This window comes from Homalodisca vitripennis, chromosome 6, assembly GCF_021130785.1.
Source record: "Homalodisca vitripennis isolate AUS2020 chromosome 6, UT_GWSS_2.1, whole genome shotgun sequence".
Classification (NCBI taxonomy): Eukaryota; Metazoa; Arthropoda; class Insecta; order Hemiptera; family Cicadellidae; genus Homalodisca; species Homalodisca vitripennis.
Genome location: NC_060212.1, coordinates 72,120,210 through 72,140,415, shown reverse-complemented (window position 1 = coordinate 72,140,415; position 20,206 = coordinate 72,120,210). Strand labels below are relative to the sequence as shown.

The window sequence follows — 20,206 nt, the reverse complement described above, 5'->3', positions numbered from 1 at the left end:
TATTATTTATGGACAAAGAATTTTAAAAATTATACACGTCCTACACAACTTTAGCTTAGACATTTTAAATAAAGACAGTTATGTTAAAATTTAGTTAGTAAAATTATATTTTGTTCAATGGACATTCATTAGTGTATTACTATTCAAATTCTTTGTTACTAATTTATTTCTTTCAGAATTATGATGGAATATGGGAAGTACATTTTCGTTGAACCGAGTAGCCTGTTTTAAAGAGAGCAAATACAAAGAGAAAATTGCTAGTTTACAAAGACTTCTAATTTAATTTGGTTTTTATTCTGATAAACTGAGAAATTATGAATCATTACTGTACAATAGCATAGTTAGCTTAGTCAAATATTTGTATTAACATGGATATCAATCAATATAAGTGTAATGATATAAAACAATTAGTGACTGGTTTCAAAATTAATTAATATGTGTCGATTACACCTAGTTAGATCGTTTAATGGCAACGGTTTGTGTAATTTAAAATGAGGCTTATTATTTTAAAATATTCCTTACATAAGAAATGTGAAAACAGAATATTCAACCATATACAAAACATTCACTAAACTGAAAGAAAACACGGCGGCCATAAACTACAAGACTTCGTTCCACTTATCAATTCAAGTTGAAGGATGTCACTTGGATTGAAAAAAGGCCATTGATAAATATTGATATTTCAATTCCGCCCGAAAGAGGGCATTACCATGCAAGGCAACATGCGCCCTCTCAGCGTATAAAATCCTTGCTTCAGCCGAAGTTAGAACATGATAGTGATAAGTGGCGTGCTCGTCGAAGCGACGTTACCTGTCCTAGGGTAGCCGTCGACCGCGATGAACTGGGTGCGGGAGGTCAAGGACCAGGTGGTCCGCAACATGATGGACCGACACTTCATGCTGAATCAGCAGATCGTCGTCATGGGTCAGCACGAGAGGAAAGTCAACAGGCGGATCGAAGAGAGAGAGGTAAGAGGGTGGTAAACAGTTCGGTAACGGGACAAAGATCAAGACCAGACTCAAGAATGTGGTAAGTATGTGGATGATTTAAGGTTTCTGAACAAATTATAAAGTATAAAAAGTAAATATTACTAAATGTAAAGAATACATAACATTTCCAATTTATTTATTTTTCGGGCGAGGCCTTTCGAACCGAAGGTTTCCTCATCAGGCGACTCCACTAATAAATATTTAAATAATTTTTATTACAATTAAAATACCATATGGTGTAAATATGTAAATATAAAGATTTTGGAAATATTTCAGCCAGTATTAATAAATCGAGAAGAAAGAAGACTAGAATTTTCAATAGGGCCCTCTTCATTGTTTATGAGTAAATTCTTCAAAAGTTTAAGAAGGAGTTTTTGAGTTCCGACAAATATCAAAAAGCATTTTGTTCTTTGTCGGAAAACGATACGGAATGGAAGACCTTAGAAATAACCAAGAAACTGCAGAAAACAATAATATCACCCAAAAATATTTAAAGAATCAAAAAACTATAATAGTACTACGAACATCAAACCTACCTTTGAATTTCTGAATATTGTGTGACGGTTTTATTCGTATGTTTCAGATGCTTGCAGTGTATTCTTATGGTCAATCAGAATTACATTCAATGATTGACTCTATGAATATGTTGCAACCGCAGTAAAATATATTACGTAGGAAGGCCTTAAAACGTATTTTAAAGCAATCAAGTTATTTATGCGAGGCTTATCATTTTAGGGGCTGTAAAAATTTCAGTTTTGTCTGTATGTCTGTCCACACGTTATCTCAAGAACAAACTGATCTTTTTGTATTTTGCATACAGCTTCATTTATATGTAAGTAACATGAAGTTTATAGTGCATATCACTCAATGGGGCTGAGTTTCAGCAAATATTCTTAAATTCGCCTTGTTGGCAACCATTATGGCTACGTGGAAGTTTCTGAATAAATAAATTTGTTAATGAACTAAGTACAATAATTTAAATTAACAACATTTGACATAGAAACATATATAGCCTAATGAAATTAGCTACAGTCTTGAAATCGTGTATGCAACTTCAACTAAGCCGCGATAATTTGCGTGGTTTACTTTTATCGCATTATATTTAACAAGCCTGTTATTTTAATAGGTACAAAATGTGAAATAATACGGCTAAGTCAAGGGGAAGATAAGTTCTTAAAAAATAGGTTGTTCTTTAGTTTCGTATTAAAACTCAAAAAAAGAAAACCGTATTTATTTCCAGATATATCAGTGACAAGCTAAAGAAATTATTTACCAAATTAAGTCAAAAACAGAAAATAGCTAACAAAATACACTGTTACATACCTTTTAGGTTGTAATTAAACAGTAAATGAACTTCAAAATCCCTATGTATGAAATCAGGTATTCATACTATTGTATGGCGTCTAGTTTTTAAATGGGTATAAGGAGGAAATAGTTAAGCTATTGTAGTGAATAAGATAAATGGCTTAGAGAATTTGCAACTCTTGGAAACAGATTCAATAATGTTTAAAATGATTTCCAGGTGGATAATAAATTATCTATCATTCAAATATGAAACAACATAAATATTTGGCAACGTAATTAGTAAATCAGATTCGTAAAGTAAATATGGGAATGTTAAGATCCACTCCGTATCATCTGTGGTTCGAGTCTTGAAAAGTAAATCCGGGGTTAACCACCCTTCTCGGTAGTTAGGCCGTGTTGGCCATTAGGAGAAGGTTGAGAAGCAAATTGCTTACACTCTGGATTCCATTTGGATGTGAGCAGCTGTTTAAAAGTATTTAAGCCGTGCTGACAGCGAATTGGTATCGTATAAGCACTCAACCTGGGGTTGCTTGGAGTCTATAGAGACCGATCATCAGACTCACCTGTTTTGGTGGAGATATAAGTGAAGGTAGAGCAAAAATATAAAATGTCACTTTTTCTCCGGTATATACTTCTTAACTTGCACCACATTGAAGACTTCACTAACCAACCGTCAGACTCGTAAAAAGATTTTGAATCAGTGTCAACTGACAGTTTACAGACCAACTATTTTGCTAAAAGCTATGACGTTCACTTTCTTTACCTAGTTGTTTCCATAAAGAATCTTTGAGGTCACCTTTCTGGATGCTAAGGTATTTCACCCTTCCAAGGATGTCACCACAATTGCGTCAATCATAGAGGCCCGTATAATCTACTCAAGCCGCGGCTCTGTGCTGAGAAATAAATCTGAGAATCGGCCCTAATACTCTTCTTGACTTATTACCTCTAATAACAACAAATTAAGGGAGTCTTAAACTTAACTGCGGAACGCTTTTATGTATTGCAAGGTTATCGAAATATACATGATCGATATCTACAAACAATCACTCCTCGCTGCCTATTGTCAGAAAGTTTATATCGCACGGTAGTAAAAATGTTCGTTAGAAAGTTCCCATTATGGTAATAACGGAATGGAAAACTCTAACCAATCTTGAACCCGGGATTTCTCACTTACAGGTGAGCATGCTACCATTACACCACAAAACCCTTACTTTAAACGATTCAATGGCTATTGCAGTTTATACCAAATTAATTAATATAAAAATAGTAAACTAACCGGTATTAGGTCTTCCGATCATATGTTAGTCTAGTTATCTAAACACCTAGGTTTGGTAAAATACAAAATAATGTAATCGTAAAAAGTGCTGTAGATATTGCATCTAAATCATTTGATATATAAAGTTTTAGCCTACTTTTGTTACGCGATGAAAATGCAACATCTATATCGTCCTCATACAGTTAATTGATAAAAATATTAAATCTAAGAGGCCCAATAACCGCTTCCTGTGGCACACCACATTTGATTTTTAAAACTCTGCTTAGGTAATTACCAATTTAAACAACTTGCTTTTCGTAATTGTAGCCATGATAATGCTTTATCCTAAACACAATAACTCGTTATCTGTTTCAAAAAATCTCAAAGGTAAATCAAAGGCTATCTGAAAATATAGGTATTCAATGATTCGGTGATATATTTAACATGATTTTGTATGGCTGTATCAGCACCATTCTTAGATAAAAATCCAAACTAACAAATACTTTAATGACGTCTTGTTTTTTAGGCTTTCCATAATTAGAATGTTTTGAAAAATATTCTAGCATTTGCTGCTTTATAACTGAACATTTTCATAACACATTAACATTTTGTGGTTTATATATATATATATATATATATTTCGGTAAAAATCGTCTTAAGGTGCATAATTTGTATAAAATAAAAAAATATAATATAAATATATTATAATAAATAAATATATATAATATAGTATATTTTATAATATATATTTATATTTTATTTTTTATTTGATACAAATTATGCAACTGAAGACGATTTTTATACGATATATATATATATATATATATATATATATATATATATATATATATATATATATATATATATATATATATATACACAGTATTTTTATATTTCTTTTTTTATATTACATTAATGCCCTCTGTACCACAACTATTCTTATTTTTCATCATACTTATTATTTTTCTCATGCAATTTCCCGTAATTTGAAATTGTCCTAAATAAAAATTACCTCATTAAAATTTATACTATCAAACAAGTCACAACCAATCGATTCTTCTCTTAACTTTGTCGTTGCATTAATTAACAGAATTGTCATTAAAATTCGCAGCAATAGTTACCTCATTCCCTTCCACCAGCGTTTCAATCCCACTACAAAAACTGTTATGTATTTTAAATCTATTTGTTGGGATATACTTTTTATAAATTTCCAACACATTTCGGTATAACCATTAATCTAATCTACAAATATTTAAAAATATGTCAATTTTGCCTACTTTCCTCTTTGTATACCCGTATAGAAAAATTATTATACTATGTTCTTATAAATACTTTATTCCTGTCACAGACATATAGTTTTAATACAAATGTGTTCTAGTAAGTAATTTTAAAAGATTTTATCGATGGTTTGTGCTTTCGGTTATTAATATTAAGGCTTTTCTACTTACAAGACTGTCTATAAAATTGGATCATAAATATTGTAAAAAACACAGAAAACTTTCATTCGCATCATTAAATTAATACATATGAGACCTAATCGCAATAAAAAGCTTAGAGTGAAGCTTTTTTAATAATCAACTACTTTTCAAATCCAATACAATAATAAGTAATAAAATTCAAGTACAATTTAATAATCAATTGTACTTTTAGGATTCCGGTCAAAATATTATCATTTATGCGTATTAATTTTGCATAATGGTCATTAATATTTGATTCAACAAAATAACAATTATAATCATATTCCTTACTGTGGGAAGTGAATCATGATCCAAACATGACATAACATTTTTTGATAGGTGATTGAACGTAATTAACAAAAACATAATAAGAAAATAAATTAATGTATTTGGAACCAGGACCTCTCTCTTTAAGAGTACAAAAGTTTATATAACCAATTATTAAAGTTGGATAGTTTGAAACTTCTAAAATGTTTTCAAAATTCATCTTTAAATTTAGAAAATGTTCATTTGCATGACCTATAAATGGAATATATGTACAAATATATTTTAGTGATATTATTTATTGAAATATATTTACGTTACGTTATATATTATAAACGTTTAAGTTATCAGCAGTCTGGAGAGAGATAAGTCAATGCTTGTAGTCAAGGTGTAGGCCCACTGTCCTCTTAGACGTTATCTCCTCATTATCGGTTATCAACCGTTGGTCGTAGAATCATGTCTAATCCTGGAATATGGAACCTGCACTTTTCACCATAATTAATCCATACTTCACGTAGTATTTTAAGTTTTACAAAATTCTTTACGGATACTTCTTAAATTTCAGTTAAGTATAATAATACCAGGTGGGGTTATAAAATAACCGGATTTGCATTGAAGTAGCTAAGGAACTTACGCAATAAGGCTGAATATAGCAAGGTCAGTCAATTAACTCCCCCCCCCCACTACTCTTCGTGTTTCGTCTGACTCCCGTACTTATTCCTCTGGTGTTATAAGTAGTTAACCTTTTCTATCTGCGTCGGTGAAATGTAGAGTATCCAGACACAACAGCAAGTAAACCTCAAATTTATTATGAAACTTGGAAACTCTGCAAGTTGTAAACATTTGTAATGTCACAAGTGTACGGTGACGACTGTTTATCTCGAAAGCAAGTGTTTAAGTGGTCTAACGATTTAACGATGGATGCAAATACACGAGTGACGATACACACATCGTCTTCAAAACTGATACTAACATTGAAAAGTTCGGTAACCTTGTTCAATTACATTACCGATAATTAGAGAGAATTACTATATTAGCGTCCTGACTGTCCTATGTGAGCGTGTACAAAGAAAACATAACGATTTGAGAAAAGAACTTTCATGGATCTTGCACTAGGAAAATGCTCCAGCTCACAAAGCTTTGTCATTTAAGACGTTTTTCGTCCAACACAACATCCTTGTCTTAGAGCATTCACACTACTCACCCGAATAGGTCACCTGTGTTTTGTTTCGTAGTCAGCTTTGAAAGGAACAAAATTTGAGACCGTCAAAACAGCAAAAGAAAAGGCAACGGAAGTTATGAATAGGGATATGGAAAATGATCAGGTGCGGTCGGAGTAAGTATGAGAGCCAGATGAAACGTGTGGAGGGGTGGGAGGAGGAGTCACGTGATCGGCCTTAAGATATTCAGCCTTACTGCGTTCGTTCTATGCCTCCGCTAATACTAATCAGGTTATTTTCTAGACAAACATCGTATTATTAATATATTATTACATCATACTATTCAAGCTAGTTGTGAAATCACAGAACATTTATAGACAAAAATCAGTTTGTGGATTTGACAGTACAGGAAATATTTTTGATTTTTTTGTCCTTCACATGACCGTTTAGTACAGTAGTATGGTCCGATCTAGTATGTCTTCTTGAACCAAAAATATTAATAACCAATGATGTATCTAAGTTTTTGGTTTTGTACACATAATTCTTTTCCTTCACACAAAAACCTCAATCTGCAGTTCTTTCCCATAGAAACAGTACACCTCAGATGCTCTCTAGCTTTTACTTGTACTTTTTTCATACTTAATACTGAACTCAAATCGGTTTAACGCCGGTTTCGTTCCTTTCAGGAGTTCTATAACAAATCTGAATGTCCTATTATAACCTATAGACCCATGAATGGGTTCAGAAAACTTACCAAAACGTTAGATATATTATCCTTTTCTTATCCAGGAACTCGAACTTGGATATTACCATATCTATTGTATTTATATCCTTAAGACGGATGCTTAGAAGCTCCTCAGGAAGCATAGAAAGAAGGCTAGATTCATACATAATACCTGACCCTCTCTGTGTAGGCACTGCCTGACAGCCTTCTAATTACCATTCCTTTCTTAATTTCTGCCCCCAAATTTCTTTAATATTTGTACATTCGAAATGAAGAACACATTAACTGAGTAAACACTGCATTATTCCAAGCTAGAAACAGGATCTCATAAGCAAAACATACACTCATTTTGAGAGTATTAATAAACAGTTTTCGCTTTATGCTCTATAATCAGTTTTGTAAGAAGTACAGTATGGTTCACAATAGCCAAAAATGAGGGTCTTTACGTACATTACTGGAAGATTCATTTTCACTGTTATTTTAAACTAAAATCACACAAACGTTTAGAAAATAAAAATTAAAAACTAAATAATAAAGTCCAATGACTGCAAATAAATTTGTTAAATACTATATATTAAAGAAAATAAGGCTTTACAAATTATCACTGGCCACAGCTTTGTTAAATAATTCTATAAACATGATAACTGTAGACATTTCGGCTAAAATTATTGACGGTGATTTTCCCATGAATGAAACTGTTTGATTTTAGATAGCACTGTATTCATATTTATAATATAATATCTCACATAGTTGAACTTTTGCGTTCTAGTTTTGTGCAGAATATGTGCAATATTTGCTGGTATCCCCAGGAGGGTTCACTTCTGGCTGGTTTATACCTTCCAGTTGAACCCATAGTGGGTATTGCAAAAACCGATGTGTCACTTAAATCTTGGCAAAACTTATGGATGTCCAGTAGCGGCACATCACTAACCGCAAATTACAATATTCTGGGGCACAATGGTAATTCGATAGGTCTAGTCTACAGCAGGAGATCACTTTTGGAGTTGGTGGTGTTTGACCCCTAACTTTATTGCCAGCCTAGAAATAAGGGTGTGCCACCTCCTGCCTGCTTTGACTGAACAGGCTGGTTCAGAGCTGGCTGCCCCTTTTGCAAAGGATACTGAGATTGGTGAACTAAAGTTTTCCTCACTAATCACGACGGGAGTCGGCCCTTACTGTCAACCTTAACCTCACAAACTGTCCTGTCATTCCGGAAGCAGCACAAAGGTCTCTACATAGAAGATGCTAAGTTATAACTAGGTGCAATTTTCTAAGCCTCTTGTCCTAAGACAACAAAACAATCTATGATGTTGTTTCCTTACTCTATCATACGAACAAAAACAAAATAAATAGTTAAATTACGTAAAGCAAATTATGTAAATTACACAGACTCGTAAACGGTATATGAACCAAAGCTGGAGAGACACAGTGATAGTACACAAGTGTGTAACAAGTAGAGCATCCCTCTTGAAGGATATAATACGACAGGGTGACTTGGACTTCTTCCATGTGAAAAGTGGCCCATTCAGGAATCGTCTACTGAACCTCCTTCATTAAGTACTATCACGCATGGTTTCCAGATAGTAGCCGTGCAAAGTTTCAACTAAAGTATACAACATTGCTGGAATAATAAACTAAATCAACGTGTTTACAAAAAAATTGATATGGTTGGTACAATGTTTGGTTAGCAAGGTTTCAAGATCACGGACTTTCTAAATTTTTGAAAGTATCACGATTATATTAACATTATAACATTGGGCCATCATTTTTGTGTTAATGAAAACCCTAAACCAATAATGCATCTTCATTTGATATTTCGAGATGACAGCTTCACGTGAAGTCTACATTTCTTCCGACTGAGCCGGAGGTGATACTATAGACTCATACAGAAATACTCTATAACGAAACTGGGTCAAAATGGCGTAGCATAAAACAAGGACTATATTATCAAATAACACATTTTAATTTCTAGTAATATAGGTCAGAGAGCCCAAACATACACTAGAGTTAGGGCAAGTAGCGTCACAGTAACGAGACTGTAAATTAGGTGCTTGAAGTTCGAAACGTAATCAAGGTAAAAGATTCGGACACGGAAAGGAAATATGAAGCGAAATGTGATTAGAGGGTTGAATGACAGGTAGCGTGCGCCTTGACTCTCTCCCTTCACCCAGTGCAGGATACGTCAAGGACGGGCTCCAAGTGCTTCGCAATCATAATGAAGGTATTTGTCGTCTTTTTAGAACTTCGTTTCCAGCACAATTGGAATTATTTTACATCTATGGTACGAATGGAAAGACTAAATTGGAGATTCGCCAATAGTTTCATTGTCAATTCTCACATAGTTGTTGCTGTCACAGATATTAAATAGCTGTATTTTAAATATATTATCATAAAAAACTCCTAAGCTCCTCATATTTGAAAACATTACAAAATTTAAACATTTTAAAGACACAAAGAAGTATGAGTTTTTGATTTCATTATTTATTGTCTATTTTTAACATGGAATGTAGAATCCCACCAGCAACTTAACGCGATTTATAAATAATTATAATGATAAATGGAATTATTGGAATTTACAGAAGTGGTTTCTAAAATTGTTTTAAAATTCATAGCCTAGACAAAAATGCTGTTCAATGTTAAAATCACACCATTTTAAATCATTTAAGTGAATATCCTATGTTTTAAAGTTCTATTTGTACGTTTCAATATATCTTACATCCTATTAAAACTTAATTGAAAGAATAAAGGTATACAAATTTGCTCGTAGCATAGTTAACACAATGGGCCACAAATGGATTAAATCATCATACTTGTTACGTGTACAGTGTATTATAATTTGGAAACGTAAAAACTATGATTTAAACTGAAACAGAATATTGCTAATTACAATCTCGCACTCTAAATGGTTGGCCACGACTTACAGTTTTATTACTGTAATATTCAGCTACTTTACCGTATTTCAAGGTATAAAACTGGTTATAGTAAACATTTTTTAGAATAATTTTATCTCTTAATGGTAGAAACAGAGCCTGTTCTAATGTTCTGAAAGCAATCTTAAGAGACTCAGCTATTAGTTATATCAGAGTCTACGATACTGTAGCAAAAAAAGGTATTACAATTTTTGAGTAATTAAAATATGTAAAATAACAAATAAGCTTCGTTATATTACGTAAGATGTAACAATACTCTATGAAAAATGCTTAAATTTCTGTAATATAATAACATAAGAATAAACGTATTAAGTGTTATAAAATCCAACAAATTACAATTTGCTTTAGTAAAAAAAGTATTATTTACGTTTTTTAAGCATAAATTTAAAAACTAATTCAATTCAAATTTCATGATAACAAGCATTTTGCGATATATCTTAAGGTTTCTAGATTACGGCGGTTCAAAATTTCAGAAAGGATGAATTTATACCTCAGTTATTAATAAGTAAAAAGTAAATTACAGTAAAGATCTTATTTTATCAGGCGATTTTAGGGCTAACACTTGACTGAATCTGAATCACCACCAATGGCCAGGCAGGATCGTTCAGCAGTCACCCATCTAAGCAGTAGCCACACTCGACGTTGCTTGATCCGGTTATCTTGTGATAACCGTTGTACCCGCTACACTTCGCCATTGGCATATATTAATCATTACAAAGCATAACGGAAATCGTTAGATAAAGAGTGAGAAAGACCTTTACATTACTCCTCTTACACGTTTTGTAAAGTCTTGATTAGCTGAGATAAAATAGATATCTAAGAGTTCATCCATCGATCCTTGATAGGGTAAAATTAAAATTGGTTGATTAGTCTATTTCTGTTTCAGTTCATTGAATGATGATGCTGCAATGGATGTCTCTAATATTCTTTTAACTTTATCCACGATACAGCACAATGCCATGTAAGATGGTTTTTCCAAATTTTTGGCTTCCAACGCGTACGGTTAATGCTCTGCAGGTTACAAAGCTCGTATGTAAACCATCGTTTCTTGTTGTCACATCAGTTCCAATAGGGTTTAAAAGCAGGTTACTTGAGCTCAATGGTCTTGCACGTAACAGAGCAAAAACGCGATTCACGTAGTACAGAAGATGCAGTGGGATTAGCCTGGAGCATATCACAATTTGATGGAATTTTTTAAGCTTAATGAGAGCCGAATGGTACAGGCTCACCTACTTGTGTTAACTCATAGTCCATCACCGTATTTAAGTTTACTTTGTTCCTGTAAGAACCACTTGCCTCCAAGAAAAAAATTTACAACTAGATGAAGGACATTTAATACGCCTAGTGCTTAGGCTTTGATGTTTGTCAAAATCTACCTATCACTTTATACAAAGCTGCTAAAGGTATCATTCTATTTGCATTCATCGAACCCGATGCTAAGCTGTTACTCCCACATTGTTTGTTGTTTGACCCAAGTATGCACTGTACTGGTCGACACCTTGTGTTCACCTCCAGTTTTTATTTTGACAACTGTAATAATGCGATGGACTGTTCCAATCACTAGTTACATAAGTACAGAATAAGTCTTAAATGAGTCTGGGATCTCCTTTTTTATAAAAATACAACAACAATAAACATTAACATCTTATTTGTCCATCTGTAGATAATTTCAATAATAATATTAAATCTCAAAAAGTATTTGCTCTGACGGAACTCGAACCCGGATCTCTCACTTGCCGGGTGAGTGTGCTCTGACTACACCACAGAGTGCTTACTTTTTAAGATTCAATTATATACTACTTGGCCGTTTCTGTCACATATGCGTTTAAATAACCAAACTAACATGTCACCGAAACACCAAGTATCTGCCAAACGACTTTTATTTGCATTCATTAAATTTGTCTAAATGGCAATAACCGAATTTATTTTCAATATAATTTGAATCGAAAAATTTACTGCCCCCGCATTGACTCAAATCCAGATTACTCACTTGCCGGTCGAGTGCGCTACCACTACACCACAGAGTCCTTACTTTGTACCATTCAATTATATACTACTTGACCGTTTCTGTCACATATGCGTTTAAATAACCAAACTAACTTATCATCGGAAACCAAGAATTGTAAAACGACTTTTTATTTACATTCATTAAGTTTGTATAAATTGCAATAGCCGAATTTAATTCCGATAAATATTGAATCATAAAAAAGTGCTTGCTTCGCCGGGACTCCTTCTTAAAATAGTTAGACATCTTTTACAGCAACTATTACGTACATAATTGAGTTAGTAAAGCTATTAGCAAGAGTAGCTAGTATCATCGTGGCATTAAAAACTATGTGAGTGTAAAAACGAAAAGGAGTTCACAGACTAGTGGAGGAAAAGGGATGGTCGATACGGAGCGGTGGATATATTCAAACATCTTGTACCTTGTTTATGTTATGGGCAGAGGTTTTTCGTGCCCAGTGAGTGACGTTTGAGGTCTGTAGATCGAACATATAACATAGGTTGGCTGCAGTATTTCCCTTGACAGATGGAATATTATTTATTGGATCACCGGAAAGAATCGATGCAGCTACCCGTGCTTTAGTTTGTTCCTACTTCTGCGGTGAACCAGGTAAGTCTTTCTTCACTAGAAATAGAAATTGTATACCCATAAATCAGGTTGGTGGCATTAAAATAGTTTCGTTTGGCTAAAGATTTGTTGACAGAAACTGAGATGATAGTTTTTCTTCTAGGCGGTGGAAGGGAGTTGGATATTTTTTATCGTATATACTCCTCATGCGATTTGGAACGTTATAAAAACTTCAATTGAATAGTAAATACCGCTTATATCGTGTACCCTCGGTACAATACACGGAATTTTACAAAACATATTTTTCTGGTTCGTATGTATAAACAGTGTTTATGAAACTGTCTGTTAATCTATTGTTCTTGTTTTAAAGTCAAACAAAAAAATTAACAAAAGTAATGTTCAGAAAAGCTTAGTTTACAGTAACTCTTAGTTTGAGTAAGTAATTTATTATATTAATAAGGAGAACCAATAAAGAATTAGAGTGATTATTTTTTTCAATCTCAAATTAAAGAGGAAATAAAATAATATATGTACATATCACGAGATGGTGAAAGGTAAGAATTTGAAAGGAAAATCACGTAAAAATTAACAATATTATGCACATTTGTTACATAACATTTAATTACAAACATTTCTACACATAAAACTTTGTCAAGAAATAATGTGGATTAATTGTCATAAGGAACAGCATCATGTTCATGGTTTAAATGGCATCATTACCTGCACAATACTGAAATAAAAAATCAAATCTAAACAACAAATACAGGCAGAGAGACGTAGAACAGGCATTTCTTGTTTATGGTATGATTTTGGTTTTCCTTACCCAAAAGATTACCCCCATCCCTCCAAAAGCCCTGCATAATCCATTTCTAATTATTTAATTAAGATTTATACCGTAAGTTCTGATTACTGTATTGTTCCACTTAAATTATACGCTAGTGAATACGTAAATTATATTCCCGAATCAACACATTAACAATTATAACTAATTAAAAATCACAATAAATAAAAAAATCTAATATTTTTTATTTATTATTATTCAACATTCATTTATAATGAATAAGTTATTTTTATTTGCTACATGTTCATTCGACTACGACTACTTACATCTCGACCTTTAGATATAATTCACGGCACAAATAAAAAGCGTTCAAATAATTTTAAAATGATCTGATATATGAGTTTAAAGACTCGGGAATAAGGAAATAAAAAGTTCCTTTATCACTTTATTTTGTTCTAACTCCAACTGTCCCAGTACTGCTCTTGAAATAGATTAGTTTAAGCAGTATATTAGCCTAATTCTAGTCCCTGAAATAATGTCATGTCAATAAAAACATTTATTTGTTTATTTCAGTGTTTCATCAAATTCTAGTAGTTTCTAATTTCGATTTTAAATGTTAATTTCATATTAATTACAATAATATTTTATTTGAACGTTTCTGTTATAAATGTCTTTAAATTTAAACCCGTGTTTGTAACTAAAAGAAAATTGTGTTCAACTACTTGTAACATTCTGTTTATTTATCTAGTTATAACTGAATCCATCAGTAGTTTGCTGATTATCATAATAGTTTCTTGTCATACTCTAAAGAGGAACGTTATAATCTTGTTTCTGTTTAAAACTTTGTAAACTTATACAGATTCAACACACAAAATATTTGGCAATTGTAAGAAAATCCGCGAGTGTTTTTGTGTCGAAACAGAAGTAAACTAATGACTTTGGCTGAAGAGTCGCAAGGTAATATATTGCTGAGGCCAACAGACGAGCTTTTTCTGCAGAAAATTAATGGCAAAAAGGTACGTTGTTCGATTAAAAATTTCTAGTGCGAGTGGTAAATACGCAATCTAGTTTATTGCTATAAATTTGCGTATATGAGAAAAATATAATGGCTCTCTTATTTTATTCTCAAGTTATTTCAATCATTTAAGTGATACATAAATACAAAATATACGAGTTTAATTCAATATGAATTCATATAGTTACAGTGAATAATATATGTCTATATTTGAGTTTAGTCTTAGTTTTGTATTGTGTGTTTTGTTTATGCCTACAAACTCTGCTAATTTTTATTTCAAATAAACATGTTTCTGGTATTTATAAATAATATTTGTATACATCTATTTTAAAATGCAATAATATATCTTTAAAATCGATAAACATTAAAACTAATTGAAAAGGAAAATAAATTTAAGTGAATTAGATAATGAAGGTTGTTCGAGTGGGAAACATTTAAACGTTTGGTAAAAGAAAAGATTGACCTGACGTCATGAAGAAGTCTAAAACAATCTCCAACAAAATAGTATATCTCTGATTATTAACCTGGCATTATCCGTGGTAGAGAGTCTGGTTCTATCATCTCATATAAGTTTTCGATTCCTCATTTTGACATGGCAATGTCATGGTCTGAAATAGATTGAAAGAACTGAAAGAAAGAATACACCCGTCCCCCCAGTAGCGAGAATTAAGGCTTTGGCTGTCTAACTGAGAGGTTGTGGGCGTGATTTCGGGGGAGATTAATACAAATTTGCAATTTAGTTACCATTTTGGAACCATTTTCCTAAAATAAAGTTTAGGGTCACTACTTAAAATGCTTTGGACGTACCCGAATTTGAACTCAAACTAGTGGTTTTTGAGCGGAATTTCCTTACAGTTATTCCCTTAAAATTTAACGGTTCTAGTTTGTTCCAACATCAGCCTTCAACTTGCTAAAATTATATCATTGGACACATTTAAGGGTACTCAAGGAGTTGAAAATGCTATATTTTGGAAATAGAAAGCATTGCGATCGTATATCGCAATTCAGATTCGATTCCATCTGAAGGGGTCCAGCAAGACTGGACAGTAGAGTTTCTTGGTAATACTACCTCAGTACTTGCCATGATTAAATGACTATCGGCCACACGATGGGTAATTAGACGTTTTCGTGTTACTTCGTTTTCACAACAGACACCTAGGGTAGAAAAGACTCCGCCAGGTTTATCCAGGAGAAATATATTGTAATCTAGATGAAGAGATAGATGTTTTCATTGTGTAATCAGGCGCACAATTTAATGAACTACGATTGTTTATAGACACGATCCAAAAGCCCAGCAAAGCAACCGTTTTTTTACACGTAACGTATCTATTGTGGAAAGGGTTGATTCCAAGTGAATATTGAGTTTAGCTTCATTTTACTCCATTCCAGAAGTCAAGTTTGGGACAGTTACAGATGAAGCGAAATGTGGATGTCGTTGCACTGAGCGGAATGTTAATTAGAGTTAAACTTTTCCCATCATAGCTGTAATAACTAAAAATTGGAAAGTACAATGTCTTTCTAAAAATTGTAGGGTTTTTGAGAGATACAAACAGTGAATTTATACACAAAATAACATTTCTTCAAAAATAACGTAAAGAATATAACAGGATCAATATTTTGTTCATCATGTTTTTAAGCTGTATAATATGATGAAAAAATGCTCGAGAGCTTAGGTAATTGGGAGATATTGAGAGAGATGGTGAGGGAGATTCTGAGAAGGAAGAAAAAAGAGGGAATGCTGGAGCTAGCTTAACCAAGACATGAAGAAAATCGGCAAGCCAGAAGAAGAATAATGACCCTACTGGACTGAACCAATGCCTTTGGGGATACCAGCTCCAGTGGAGATAAGTGCAGGAGGTTTTAGTTGTTAGTCATAAGGCATAACTCATAACTAGGGAGTCTCACACACGGGGAGCTTTCAATACAGCCCCTATGTTGCGTAAAGCATTTCCTCCTAAAGAAAAAATAAATAAAACAGGATCAATATATGAGGATCAACTGTCAGAAAATTTTAGTATCGACCAGAGTTATAGTTTAAATATTTATAAAAGTTTTTGTAATTTAGAAATTTATGTTTCAGCTGTGGGAGATCGAGAGAGAGAAGAAGTTGATCCTGGGAGGAAGGATGGGTTTAGAGGAGGCGCCCTATATCGCTGATCACCCAGTCTTCACGGTGTCCAAGATGGCCAATGTAATCCTTGAGGAGAAGAAGCAAGCTGTAAGTTTCCGTGCTCTAAGAAATACGTAAGGAAAAAAATGTATTTCTGTTAATATCAAACCCGTAGAACTCTCTAATCTAATATGAATAAAAAATATGTAGAGACCACAAGTTCTTTCAACAATTATTTTAAAAACGTAAAAATAAATATAAAAGACATTCTTTTTAATTCCTTATTATAAAGACTTATTTTAAAACAATAGATGCTGTTATGAACAAATATCGTTCCGATATTATATAACTCTGTATTCCAGTACATATAATGTTGCAATCTTTTGTCCAATATTTTGGAAAGTTTTTTTAACCGTACCGTTATGGTATTATTTCTGTCACTGTCTCTAGTTTGCCGTAAACAGTTAGTAACAATTGTTTTTTCGGTACCAACAGCTGATAATTCAGTTACTGAAGTGACATTTGTAACTTCAGTGAAGCGTTTCTACACGTGCCATGAAAATTACTGTCTAAACAATATTAAGTTTTTTACCGTATCCATTTTTTAATCTGCTGCAATTCAGCCAAAAGCTTCAACTGTACATAGTATCAGATTAAGAACTTCTCAAAAAATGTTTTGCGTCTTAAAAAAGTCTCTTTACTTACTTTATTCAAACGCTGAAAGCTGAGGATTGAATTAACGTAATTATTAAAAGGGCATCAATACGAGGAGAATCAGAACTACAAGCTCTTTAAAATAACTCGTGTTTGGTGGTTTTTAAGAATGAAGCCAAACGTTTTCAGAGGCCAAGAACACCTGGAGACTGTGTATTCAAAATTTCAGCGTAAGTATAATCCAGAAATCCTGATTAAATTTTCATAATAGAAGATTTTTGGAAAGTTGATTTGGAAGTAACTGAAACTTGAGAATAGCTTTGAATGGTGCATAGATATTTAAAGATAAATAGAATTAAACAAGCAGGCTTTGAGATATTTCAAAAATGCCTTGACAACAGGTAGAGGAGAAGCTGAAACCTAAGATGAACAAGACTGTAGACTACGATCAGATGAGGTCAGAGACGGGATTGGAGCGAGAGGATGACCAGGACAGCATGATAGAGCTGGACGCGGAGGAGCTGGAGCGTGCTCGCAAGTTGTGGGAGATCGAGCAGAAGATAGAGGAGGGCCAAATATTCACACAAGAAGAATATGAGAAGATCAAGTATGAAGCTCCTCTTGTCAAGAAGCTCAGGTCTGTAGAGGTAAGTACGTTGACGCTTGAGAAGAAATCTGATTGCTTAGAACTTCTCTATACTTATATTTTGGTTAAATTACCTAGCTTGATGGCGTATTGCACTGTAGAAAAACTTTAGTGAAGAAAACTTAAAAATTTACATAAGCTACTAAATCAATTATCCCAAGCAAAAAACATTAAACAATTATCTCTAAAAGCAGAAAACATCGTCAACTTGATCTCTGTGCAAAAGTTTGAATACTGCTGTAAGCCATTCTTCAATTTTCAAAGAAATATATTCACCTTTGATAAACTCTAGTGCCAAAGTATGAGTTTTTATTTATTTTTAATAAACAAAATTTCAAATCCAAACAAGAACTCATGGTTCATTGGTCGCAATGTAGAGGTAAATTTTTTCATGTCCACAAGTGTTTTAAAATGCCTTGTATATTAAACACCTAGCAATTTAATTAAACACAATGGTCTCTGTGTGTAACATTCCAACATTTGAAAATAATCAACCCTATAAATACTTAACAAGTGAAATTATCTATTAATTTAAAATTATACAGTAATCTAGCCCTCTAATATAAACTGCAACCAAGAGCAAAGAATCATTCAACCCTAATCATAACCTAGACAGTAATAATCTGGCCACCTGTGTGCATAAAGCAAATTTCCACCTCCCTTTCGAAAAAATGAAAAAGAGACCACTGGTGGTATTTTACACAATGTATGCATGAAATACTGTTTTACAATTATTTAAGTTATCAATCTGATCCATTGTTTATTATCATTGTAGAGACAGGTGACTCTTCCACGGTTGTCATTTTTTAGGTAGGTTCCGAAGTCCACAATGGACCTGGAAGTTGAGTTACAACATGTTTGCCCTTCCATAAGTTCAACCAACCCAATATCCCAGGGCACTGGATCTCAACAACTTTTAGGACTTTTCAGAACATTGGCTTCAACAATTGTTCGTTATCCAATTTTTTTTTAAATAAATCTAAAGGTTATAAAGATCATAAATAATAAATAAGTGAGAAAGGCAGACTACTTGAGCTCTCCAACAGCTATCTTTAAGTCGCTGTTTTCTTCATCAAGCTACGTAAGATCACATTTTCTGAAGCGCCTTAACTTGTATCTTGAAAATCTTTCACCGACACTGATCTTTCCTCTGAGAAGCAATTCGTTAGATGGTGAGTCTGTGTCCTTTTCCAATCATGGCTAGTTGTCTTGGTGATAAAGAGGATCTGAGGACTTATCGTAAACTTTAAAGTAACCTAAAATAGAAGAATAAAACTGGAATCCGGGTTTTATGGGCATAACTTTTTGAACTAAATTGTTTTCTCGACATTTTTCATAATTTATAAGATGGCCAATCTTGTAGGTTTATACTGCATTGCTTTAAGCTTTTCTGTATTTTCAGTCATAAAGAATTTATTTTATCTATTATATGTTTTTAAATTGTAAAATTCCTACTTAACTACTGCAGTGATAACACTAATCAATTTATTCACTTGTTTCCAGTCGCTCGCAGAAATGTATCAGCTTGCTGAAGAGATCGTGGGTCCAGTTGTCCATAACAAGAACAAGAAGAGGCAGGGCTAAAGCGTTGTAATAGCTCTTTGAATGGTATTCTTTCGCTTAACGAAGTCGAATGCTACAACACTACTGTGTTGATGTAACTCAGAAAACGTTGTCTAAAAGTGGTTTAGATTAAACTGAGTTACTCTTAACCACTTCATATACTGTATCCTTGCGGCAATTTACTTATTTGTTTAAACTTTTATCAGCTTACAAAAGTGAATATATATTAGTTCAGAGTAAATATATTAAACCTGTATAACACAATATAAATAAAACTTTTAACACTTTTTTTGTAAACTTTTATTTTTCTTACAATGTAAATTTCGAAATCTGTGATTTCATCTTCAGGTACTAACTAAGGTTAAGTTATGAAAATAAATAATTAAAACCAATTTGTCATGTGTTTTTTCACTACCTTGGTGGCTAAATTTGTTGTATTTAATTTTATGTGTGTGTAAAATTTCAACTCACAAGCAAAAAAGTCGCTTATTATCTACTTTAGAACATTTTGAAATTTTCAAAAGTGCCAAAATTAATTATAATATATTATTAAATGACAAAGATTTTCTAACAAGAAATGTATTATTCGATAGACCTTTAAACAATATACATTGATCACACATACTATTAAATACAACAAATTTAGCCACCAAGGAAGTGAAAAAACACATGACAAATTGGTTTTAATTATTTATTTTCATAACTTAACCTTAGTTAGTACCTGAAGATGAAATCACAGATTTCTAAATTTACATTGTAAGAAAAATAAATTTTACAAAAC

The 20,206-nt window shown here is 32.8% G+C and overlaps 1 protein-coding gene across 1 annotated transcript; it reads left to right on the top strand.

Annotated features, from left to right (window-relative positions):
- Positions 1-782: 782 nt before the first annotated feature.
- LOC124365218 lies at positions 783-19,591 on the top strand. The gene is made up of 4 exons (XM_046821181.1): positions 783-968; positions 16,533-16,670; positions 17,618-17,863; positions 19,366-19,591. The coding sequence occupies exons 1-4, from the start codon at positions 837-839 to the stop codon at positions 19,444-19,446; spliced, it is 597 nt and encodes a 198-aa protein (XP_046677137.1). The 5' UTR covers positions 783-836; the 3' UTR covers positions 19,447-19,591.
- The last annotated feature ends 615 nt before the right edge of the window (positions 19,592-20,206 follow it).

Bases quoted from the DNA above. Each gene is read 5' to 3' on its own strand.
- LOC124365218 (XM_046821181.1), top strand. From the start codon at position 837: ATGAACTGGGTGCGGGAGGTCAAGGACCAGGTGGTCCGCAACATGATG. The intron at 969-16,532 runs GTAAGAGGGTGG...TTTATGTTTCAG, and splicing joins GGCGGATCGAAGAGAGAGAG to CTGTGGGAGATCGAGAGAGA. The intron at 17,864-19,365 runs GTAAGTACGTTG...ACTTGTTTCCAG, and splicing joins AGAAGCTCAGGTCTGTAGAG to TCGCTCGCAGAAATGTATCA.